Raw genomic sequence first — 10,723 nt, 5'->3', positions numbered from 1 at the left:
ACTTGAAACCTGAGCCTTGGCTTCCAACTGTCTCCCTGGGTCCTATTAATTATCAGTCACCAAATTCTGCTTTTTCCTCCAAAATCTTTCTTATATTTCTTATTTCTTTTTCTGTCTGCGTTCTGTGGTCCCCCATATTACTGCTCTTTTCTCTCGTCCACCTGCAACAGCTGGTAGGCTAAATTTCAGAATCACTTGCAATACGACACACCCCTTCAGTGGCTCCGTTTGACAGATCACAGTCTAGATGTCTGGCATGGCATTCAAGGCTCTCCACTCTGTCTCCGACTACCTTTCAGGAGACATCACCTGCACTCCCCTCCCCCAATCCAGCCGAACTCCTCTCACCAGTAAGTCACCCCCTCTAAGGAGCATCACCCTCTCTCTTCCTCATAACCACATCCACCACTGGAAAGTCTTGCCTGGATATACACCAAACTCAAGTCCTTCCCACACCTTCTCTAGTCCGTTTTCCTTCCTTTCACAGCCAAGTTTTTGAAAGAGTAGTCTATACTCACAACCTGAGTTTCCTTAACATCCTCACTCCTCACCTCACTGCAACTGGGATTCAGCTCTCTCCACCCCACTGGAACTCTTCACCATCAAGACTTTTTGGTCCTTAACTGACATCTCAGCATCAGACACTACCCAGTAGTTGAAAGTGGGCAGCCCAGGGCTTTGATTTGATTTTGCCTGGTCTCTGCACCATTTTAAAAGAGACTATAACTAGGATAGGAATGTAACCGGCAGCTTAGCATCACTATCTTACACCTGGCCTTCATGCATTTGTGTTCCTGCCTGGTTGCTCAAGGTATTTGAGTTTGCCATAGTGTAGATTCCTCCCACAGCTTCTTGGACCATTTTCTGCCCCAAGACAGTGTGGTATAATGAATAGAACCTGGGCTTTGGAGTCCAGACAGATGTGGGTTGAATCCTAGGCCTGCCTCTAACCAGCTGTGTGAATTTGGACAAGTTACCTAACATCTCTGAGCCTCAATTCTCTTATGGTAAACTGAGGATAATTATGCCAATATTGGTGGGGGAGGGTGGTAAAGGTGGCTTTCAAGATTAGATGAGATAATGTGCCTAAAAAGGCAGCCCTTAAAATGATGCCTTTCCTGCAGGGCCTGCTCCATTAATGTGTGTTCCTTTTCTCTCCTTCCTCTCCTCTAGCCCCCCTAAATGCTGGCAGCTGGCCCTCCAGCACAAGATCTCTAAGTACTGTGTCCACTCAGAGTCCTGTCCCGTAAAAGGCCTTCCCTACTGTTCCTGGAGGTGATATCTGAACAGTTCATCTTCAGTTCTGAGCCTCTCATCTCACTTCTGATTCTGCAGGACCCTGGGCTCTCTGTTGTACCCTCACTTCACCTTCCCCTCAACCTCAGCTGCTCCTCCTGACTCAGGCTATGCCCTCAGAGATCATCCTTCTCATCCCGACATGGCCCTTTTTTCTTCTTTTACAGTCCTTCCCCGGGCAATTTCACTCACAGCCGTGGCTTCAATCTAAACCTAACTCCCAAACCTCTTTAGCTCAGACCTGTCTAGAGTCCTGGATCTAAATTTCCAACTGCTCTTTGGACATCACTTTAACACATCTTTCTTCCTTTTTGGCTTTCCTCAGTGGCTCCCCTTCTCACTCAAAATGAAGTCCAGTTTTTTCCCCAGTGTTATGGACTGAAGGTTTGTATCCTCCCCAAATTCATATGTTGAAGTGCAAACTTCCAAGGTGATGATATTTGGAGATGGGGCCTCTAGGAGGTGATGAGGGTTAGATGAGGCCATGAGGCTGGGGCCCTCATGATGGGATTAGTGCCCTTATAAGAAGAGGAGAGATCTTTCTCCCTCTGCGTGTGAGGACACAGTCAAGGCTTTAAGGCCTTGGCATTTAACTTGGTGTAAATAGATGGGCTTTGTGGGGAAGTGGGTATCCATAACTCCCCAGAATTTATAAGCAGTTTTATACATGTGCAGTTTCCTGGGGATAGCACTTGTAGCTTTTATCAGATTCTCAGTCTGAACACTGATACCTCTGTCCCCAAAAAATACATTGCTCTGATCTCTCCCCCTCCCATCTACCCTCCATACTGCTGTTGCCTGTCTCAAACAGACTTGTTGCTATCAGAACTCTTTTGGTTTTAAAACCTTAACTGTCTCCCCACTCCCTGGAGGAAGTGTACCATCTCCTCAGCCTAGGACATAGAGCCTCTCACAGCCCAGCTTTGGCTTACTTGTAAGCTTTATTTCCAGTCCTCACCACTCTCTGAATACAGCATGCATCTGTACACTTCTCTGCCTTTGCAGTTGTAATTCCTTCTGCCCAGGAACCCTTCCCTCCCATTTCTGCTCAGTGAACTTCCACTCATCTTTCAGGGCCCAGTCTAGAAGGCAGTTCCTACAGCTGGCCTTCTCACCCAACAGCCAGCCAGCCACACCGCCTCTGTGCTGCTGTGTGCGCAGTCTCGCCTCCACTGAAATGCCGCCCGGACGACAGGGAGTTGTGTATGTGAGTGTGTGTGATGAGCATGTGTCCTCTGGTGTGTGAAGGCAGGGACTCTGCCTCAGACAACCCTGGGATCCCCGAGCTGAATGAAAGAATGAATTCCTCCTCCTCCTCAACCACAAAGAGCCCCACCTTCTCTCCTATTATTCTTCAAGGCAGAAAGACATGACTTTAACAGAATTTATTGGTTTTCTTTGATTGTCTCTGGTCCGCCTTTGGAAGGGCTCTCTGGGTTCCTCTGACTTTGTTTCCGGGCTGCTGCTGCAGCTTTTAAGGCCCTTCTTTGCTTCTTCAGCTTTTGAGCCTCTTGGAAAACCTGGGGATGAAAGGGAGCAGGAATGACTTTGTGATCCTAGGCAAAACCTCAGACTTGGAGCAGGTGGGGTGGGAAGTGACTCCCCCAGATGGGCACCCCAGCCTTTCTCCATGGGGTTGGTGGCCTGTGAGCCACCTCGACCAGAAGCAGACGACCCCTCCCTTCTGCTCTCTCTACCACAGTCCCAGAGTAGGGCCCACCAAAGCAGCAATTCTGACTCGCACCCGAATGCACAGAGCCTTCTTGGTCACCCAGCGGCGGTGGGCTTTTCGGTTGTACAGAGGCGGAATGGTGTACTCAATCTCTAGCTCCTTGCACACCTTCTCAAAGACACCATAGTTGGTCTTACGGAGGTTTTTCAGCATCTTTTTCCTCTGGTCGATGCTCATCAGCAGATAGCGCTTGTGGGCTTTGTCCTGTAAGAGTTGGTACTACTTTTAGTATTATAGGAATAACTGGTATGCTACTTCATAGTAGCAAAGGATGGTCATTTTATTATCTCATGGAAACCTCCCAACAACCTTACGCAAATATTAGTGCAAATATTAGCAGTAGGTATTGTCATTGTTATTCCCATTTTACAGACAGGAAATAAAGGCTCAAAGATGTTTATCTGATTCATGTAAGGTCCTGGAACTGTGCTGGGTAGGGACCTTGTGAGAGGTCAGGTCTTGAATCTGGGTCTACTGGTCTCACTCCAAATCGCATGCTTTTTCCCCTATACCACCTGCTTGGCCTCTCCACACTCAGCAAACTGTCAGCTGGGGCAGGGAGGAGGGAAGGCCTTGTGCTCCTCCTGGAGACCCCTACCTGCAGCCGGGTGCTGCTCTGTGAGGGACCCCTGCAGTGGGGCTGGTGTTCCACGCTCCAAATGAACAAAACTCTGACCTCCAAGGAGCAGGCTCAACCAGCTCCAGGGAACACTGGGGTTCCAGGCATGGAGCTGGACCAGTCTGTATTCGCAGCCATGGATTTTTAAAAAATACCAGCAACTGCCTAGTTATAGCAGCTCTGTGCCCAGCACTGCTGAGATATGGCATAATGGTTAAGAATATGGGCCCTGGAGTGAGATCACCTACTTTCAAGTCCTAACACATCATTTCCTAGTGATGTGCCTTAAGGAATAACTTAATTACTCCATGCCTAGATTCTTCTTCTGTAAAATGGGATAGAAAGATGGTTATAAGGATTAAATGAGCTGATGCATGTAAAGTATTTAGCATGAGGCCTAAATACTTTATATGCATCATATTGGCTGCCATTATTATTTCCTATAGTCCTTACAATCCTGTCAGCAGGTACTATGATGACCCCCTTTTATGGCTAGAACTGAGGCTCAGACATGTGAAGCATCTTCCTCAAAGTCACAGAGCTAGTAAAGTGGAAGTGGCAGGGCTGGGATTTGAACCCAGGGAAATCTGAGCCCATTCATGCATTCAACGAACATTTACCGAGCACTCAGTATCTGCTGACACTGTGACCATGCTCTAAAGTTTGTGTTCTTGACCTTGGAGACACTCAGCACAGCCCTGGAAGGCTCCCATTTCTCCACGGGAGGCAGGAGGGAGATGTTTTTCCCACTGCAGCTGAAGTGTGGGCACTCTGGGGCTGCAGCCACCTGGCTTCTCAAGCTGCTTCTCTGGACCCAGAGCCCTTCACCTCCCAGATGCCTGTCCCCCGGCTGCTACTGTTTAGCTGTGAGCAATGCCCAAGCTTTACCTTTCGATGTTTCTGCATGTGTTCTTCATAATTGCGTATCTTGACAGTCAAGGCAACAACTGAAACCACAAACCACAGAGGATGAGAGTCAGGCACAGAGGAAGGAAGGGCCCAGGCCTGGCTTATGTTTTAAGACCTCAAGGAATAACAATCACCAATGCTCTTGTATAGCTCTCTATAATTCCCAAAGCACTCTGAATTTCAAGATCTCAAAAGACTTTGGATTATTTTTCTTTTAAAAAGCAAAGCCTAAGGAAGGGAAGATCCTTAATCTTATAAAGGTACCATCCCCAGACCATAGCAAATAGCATTCTTTTTTGTTTTTTGTGAGGAAGATCAGCCCTGAGCTAACACCCGTGCTAATCCTCCTGTTTTTGCTGAGGAAGACCAGCTCTGAGCCAACATCTATTGCCAATCCTCCTCCTTTTTTCCCCTCAAAGCCCCAGTAGATAGCTCTATGTCATAGTTGTACATCCTTCTAGTTGCTGTGTGTGGAATGCGGCCTCAGCATGGCCGGAGAAGCGGTGCGTCGGTGTCCGCCCGGGATCTGAACCCGGGCCGCCAGTAGCGGAGCGCGCGCACTTAACCGCTAAGCCACGGGGCCGGCCCGCAAATAGCACTCTTAATGGTAAAACTTAAGAGCATTCCTATTAAATACAGGAATTAGTCTAGGATGCATGCTTCATGGTTAATGATTCAACACTGTAGTGGAGGTCCTAGCCAATGCAGTAAGATAAGATTCTAAAACTGTCAAGAGTCTACTCCTTGCCTCTCCTCTTCCAGCTGCCACCCTTATTTCTCTGTTTTCACTAATGAGTTTTCAGAATTACCAGCCCCCACTCATCTCCTAAAGCCCCAGAGTATCCTTCCTTCAGGTAACCTCTTGTTTGATTCCTGTCTGTATTGCAAAGGTGGGGCCAAGGGCAAAAGCAGAGGGTGACCTCAAGGAGAGGCTGTCACCACAGAAGGCACTTCCCATACACACACTGAGTTCTGGGAGCACTGCAGAGAGTGCAGTGGGAACCTTGGCCCTGACTACATGGCCTTTCACACTACCTTAGCTGCAGAGTGGAAAGAGACAGAGACACAAGCTTTGGTTTCTGAGGAACCTTGCCTGAGCTCACACAGAGGTATGAGGCAGGACCTGGGCGCTGACTCCAGCATCACAGAACTCAGGATAGAGTGCAGTTTTCACTGCCCTTGGTCCTTCCTGTCTCTCCCTCTATCAAGCCACATCTAATTCCTAGTGCACTTGCAGACAAGAGCCCTGGATCAAGCACCAGGTAGCAGACTCCCCTGAACCCCCACTCCCCAAGGGCACCCAGACCAACTTCGAGCCTCCAGGGAGCTGGTGTCCTCTGGGTTTGCCACGATCTTGTTCATCAACTGCTCTTGCTTGATTTTTAGCTTCTCCTTCTGTTGAAGATAGAGACAGAGAATCTGTGAGTCTGCCACCCCTTAAGAACTAGCCCTCATACCTCCAAGGCCATGGCTGCAGTCATGGCAACTAGGCCATAGCTCAGGGCCTGACTCTACTCTGCTCACCAGGGCATGGCCTCTGGCCAACCACATGGCTCACCACATCTAGGTGAGCCCAAGGCCAATGCCACTGACAGGAGAAATGGCTTGTTGGATGAGTGTCCCCAAAGCTTGCTCATTCATTCAGGCATTAGATCTTTATTGAGCACCTACTGTTTGTCAGGTGCTAGGGGTATAATGAGGGAACAAGACTATCCCAGCCCTTGAGATGCTCAGTCTAGGGTATTGACAAGTGGACATAGAAGGACGGTGGGATAAGTGCTATGACTTGAGAAGCATGGGATGGGAGGTGTTACCAGGGTAGGAGGGAGTCCCGGAGGGGAGGACTGAGAGAGGATGAGGTTTGGCTCAGGCCACTCACCCGGTTGGCCATTTCCAAAGATAAGAGTCTTTTCACGACATCATCAACCCTGTGGAAAAACCATAGCAATGAGAGACAGGTGTGGGGGGAGGGGGAAAGGAGAAGCAATGCTGTTTTCATTTTAGTTTGAAAAGCAAGGATGACTGAAAATTTCTTTTACAACAAATGACTCTCTCTGGAAGTGGGGAGCCATTTCTCAGGGATTAAAAGTCAGCATGGATCTGATCTCAGCGTGGGCTAAGAACATGGAACGATGAGATAACTACAGAAAATCGAGGCTGTCAGCTTGAGTGTTCTAGACTTGTCATAGGGAGGGCAAAGGAAAGATTTTCATTTTAGCTAGAATATGGTTCAATCTGTCTTGAGACACTTCAATTCTATAATCATTGTTTCTTTCTCACATCTTACTGCACAGTGGGAGGGACTGGAGGGACTGCCCAGCTCCCATCGTGCAGGACAGGGGCTGAGCAGACGGATCCTGGTTTTGGTGTCTTTCAGCCGTCGATTCAAACCCCAGCTCTGCCCCTTAGAAGCTGTATGACATTGGGTAGCTTGGTAATTTATAAAATGGAGGCACTATTTCTTCCCTCACCGGGCTTTTGTAGATTCAAGAGATGAGAGATTTCCACAAAGACCCGTGAGGCATATTCCCTCATTGGTAGCTCATGGTATAAGGTCTTACCTAGAGTACAAAAAAAGCAAGAAGTTGAGCTCCATCTGCTCTGCTGCCCACTCACTCTCACCATGCCTGGGCTTCTGTAGTTCTCCCCATTCTATAAACAAGCTTCAGACGCAGCAGGCCAGGCCTCGAAGCCACTGTCCTCCCCAGTCTTCCCAAGACCCCTTGCCTCATCAAAGAGATTTCTTCCTGCTTACTTCTCAATTCCAGGGACGTTCTGGTAGTCTTTGAGCAGTGTGGAAGGGGGCGGGTCATCTTCTTGGCTGGGCTGGACTGTCAAGTGTAGGGATGGAAAACACCCAGAGTCAACTCTCACTGTCCATCCTCTCACAGTTGGCTCTTCTCACCAACTCTGTCAGAGACACCCAGGGTCTCAGGCAAGGTACTGGACATCTCTGGGCTCAGTTTCTCCTCCGCAAACCCCGTGGGCACCTGCCTTGATATTTCATGACGGCCTTTCCTAAGACCTCGTACTTGTGCTTTCATCTCGCACACACCTGTCTGGCTCTACAGTTATCAGATCCCCCATTCGGATGGGTCCTCCTGTGGAAGGGCTGAGTTTGACTCCCTCTGAATCTCCCACAGTCTGGTCCATGGCCCAGCATAGAACAGACACTCAACAAACGCTGGCTGACTGCGTGAATGAAAGAAGGGGATTGAGGAGAGACCCCTAGCTTTAGGATGCTGGAAATGTAAGCACCAAAGAGAGACCACAGGAAACCCTCAGCCTTGGTGTGTGCATTCCTGATCTCCCTTGGAGGTGAGGGAGAGGCATGGGAGACATCATTTGTCCTCTCCAGTCAGACCCTGCTCTGCTGCTATGGAAATAATGTTAATAGCAATACATACTAATATATACTACCGTTTACTGAGCACAGTGCTAAGGATGCTTTTCATGCGTTATCATTGAATCCTAACAACAAATATACACTCTTACACTCCTTTTAGAATGAGACTCAGAGAGAGGAAGTAACTTGCGCAATGTCATTTACCTCGTAGGAGAGATCTTAACCACTCTGCAGACTGCCTTGGAATGGGAAACCACGCACTCCAACTCAGAAAGGCAGACACAAAGTGCTCATTCTAGGGAAGCCTGGGTAGGGCCAGCCACGCATTCCCTCTGCCTAGCTCATTTCACTCATACCCAGTCCGGAGGCTCCCGCCCTCCACCTCCCCTCCCCTCGCCCTCCATGCAGGCTTCAGGCCTACAGCTCTGTGACAAAGTGGACGTGGGGTCTTCTGCTCGGGACCTCTGGCCCACCCCTTTGCCCACCCCTTCTAGTGGCTCTAACTAGCCACCTCTGTCCACTTGGCCACCCCGAGCCTTCCAGGCAGTCTCTTTCCGCTCCAAGAGCTCTCACCTGGTTTCCGGATGGCATATCCGCGGGCGGCCTGGAAGATGAGACCTGCATAGAAGAGAGTGGGCTGAGGCCCATCTCCTTGAACAGTCCAGCCTCGATTCTCTCCTACGGCTCTTGCATTACCCTTCCTCCACGGTCTGTGCACCTCTGCGCCTAACCGCCGCCCCATTTCTTCCCCACCCCGCCACCCCATGTCTCTCTCACCTCGTCTTACTTCTTCCCCACCCACCACCCTTTCTCCCTATCCTGCAGCTGCACTTCTCTCCTACCCTCGACCCCCGTATCTTCTATCGCCGCCGAACCCCACTTCCGTACTCCCGCTGCCCGGTTTCTCACTCCTCACCTCGAGGAGGTGAGAGAAGGCTCCATGGGTCGGAGGGAAGCCTGGCGCACCCTGCGCCCGGCAGCCCAAGGACCGGGGCCTGGGTGACTGCCTGGGTCCGAATCGAACTCAGCGCCCTCCACGCCGCCCTCAGCATGGTGACTTCTGACCCCCGCGGGGCCCGCGCTGCGGCCGCCGTCCCCTCCGCGGCACGGACTTGTTACATGGGCGCCGCCATGCTGGCTCAGGCTCGACCAATCGAGCGCAGGCGCGAGAGCGGAGCAGATGAGGACCGAGAGCGGGACTCAGTGGTGAGGCGGAATGGGCCGAGTGGAGAGATCTGGTTAGCGGTGTGGTCTAGATTGCCGGCTTGGTGGTTGCGTGGCCCCGTTGGTGGTGCGCGATGCTGTATAAATCCTAAGATGGCATTTTTCCTTGGGTATGCAATCCTACTCTGCCTTCCTGGCCTCAGGCCCCGGTTACTTTGGGGGCTTCCATGGGGGCTGCTGTAGCCTTTTTCCCCAGCCTAATATTTCCACCCCGGATTCCCCCGGAGTCCGGGATGGGGCCCTATAAGAACTACTGGGTTTCAGCCTCCTCTCTGGCAGCCCTGTAGCCTGGTGATTAAGGTCGCTGATTTTGGAATTTGACAGCCCTGGGCTGGAATCCATGCTCAGCCATTTACTCGCTGTGTGATTCTGTGGGCAAGTCACTCAACCTTTCTGGGCCACAGTGTATTCATCCATCAAATGGGGATGGTAATAACAGTATCTATCTTCTAAGTTGTTAGAGGATTAACTGAGGCAGTTGTGTGCAAAGCACCTGGTAAATAGTAAGCATTCAATAAATATTAGCTGTGATAATATTTGTGAAATGAAGGATGTAAGGACAAATACAAATTAAAAGTAGGAAAAATAAATTTTGGCCTAGTGGTTAAGTTCGGTGCACTCTGCTTCAGAGGCTGAGATTCAGTTCCTGGAGCAGACCTACACCACTTGTCTGTCAGTGGTCATGCTGTGGCTGTGGCTCACATACAAAAAGAGGAAGATTGGCAACAGATTTTAGCTCAGGCTGAATCTTCCTCAGCAAAAAATAAATTAATAAATAAATTTTAATTCTCCCTGGTGCAAAAAAGGGAAAAGACTCTCACCCCACACACATTTCTTAGAGCATTTACCTTAGAATGCTTGTAATTGTGAATTCTTTCTCTGCCCTTTTGAGATGTATGTAAATCTTTTTAAAAGCCAAATAAGCTTCTTGCCAGTTTTACAACCCAGGATTGTTTTTCTCAAGGACCTGGGAGACATCTCTTTGAAATGTAATCATTAAGGAAGATAGCGCTCCTATCTCCCAGTTTCTGCAGGAGGGTAGGAGCCTAACCAGCCGGTACCTAGCTCCAAGTTGCAAACCTACCTCCTCTCATAAAGATATGAGAAATTCATTTCTCCTTTGGATAAAGGCAATTAGCAAACACAGGTGGCTACCCCATTTACAAGGTGAATTTAGGATGAACCCGGTATGACAAACGGTGCTGTCAAGTCCTCTTGCTTGAGGACTAGTTATTGTTTACCTTGAGAAAATGTGTCCACTTGGCTGTATAAAAGGGGAGGATTTCTTTCTGTCTGTATGTTCTTGCCTGTGAAGTGCATTACATCCTGGTTTAATGCTCCTTCAATAATAAAACTGTTTTCTTCCTTCTCTCCCCTTTGTGGAGAAGTTTTCTAGGTTGGCAGAAGATTTTGTTTTTTTTTTTTTAAAGATTTTATTTATTTTATTTTTTCCCCCCAAAGCCCCAGTGGATAGTTGTGTGTCGTAGCTGCACATCCTTCTAGTTGCTGTATGTGGGACTCGGCCTCAGGATGAACGGAGAAGTGGTGCCTCGATGCGCACCCGGGATCCGAACCCGGGCCGCCAGCATAGCAGCGC

The 10,723-nt window shown here is 49.3% G+C and overlaps 1 protein-coding gene across 1 annotated transcript; it reads right to left on the bottom strand.

Moving 5' to 3' along the window:
• Positions 1–2,666: 2,666 nt before the first annotated feature.
• Positions 2,667–9,039, bottom strand: MRPS15 (mitochondrial ribosomal protein S15). Its single transcript, XM_004425959.3, has 8 exons — positions 8,819–9,039; positions 8,476–8,520; positions 7,312–7,387; positions 6,436–6,484; positions 5,867–5,951; positions 4,536–4,594; positions 3,041–3,232; positions 2,667–2,816 (listed from the first exon to the last, which is right to left on the bottom strand). The coding sequence occupies exons 1-8, from the start codon at positions 8,952–8,954 to the stop codon at positions 2,682–2,684; spliced, it is 777 nt and encodes a 258-aa protein (XP_004426016.1). The 5' UTR covers positions 8,955–9,039; the 3' UTR covers positions 2,667–2,681.
• Positions 9,040–10,723: the final 1,684 nt, after the last annotated feature.

The sequence above is a fragment of the Ceratotherium simum genome, chromosome 22 (assembly GCF_057802395.1).
Source record: "Ceratotherium simum simum isolate JZ-2026a chromosome 22, ASM5780239v1, whole genome shotgun sequence".
NCBI lineage: Eukaryota > Metazoa > Chordata > Mammalia > Perissodactyla > Rhinocerotidae > Ceratotherium > Ceratotherium simum.
The sequence above is the reverse complement of the archived record's forward strand: the minus strand, read 5'-3'. Positions and strand labels throughout refer to the sequence as shown.

Bases quoted from the DNA above. Each gene is read 5' to 3' on its own strand.
- MRPS15 (XM_004425959.3), bottom strand. From the start codon at position 8,954: ATGCTGAGGGCGGCGTGGAGGGCGCTGAGTTCGATTCGGACCCAGGCA. The intron at 7,388-8,475 runs GTGAGAGCTCTT...TACACTTGACAG, and splicing joins ATATGCCATCCGGAAACCAG to TCCAGCCCAGCCAAGAAGAT. The intron at 4,595-5,866 runs GTTGGTCTGGGT...TTGTGGTTTCAG, and splicing joins CAGCTCCCTGGAGGCTCGAA to TTGTTGCCTTGACTGTCAAG.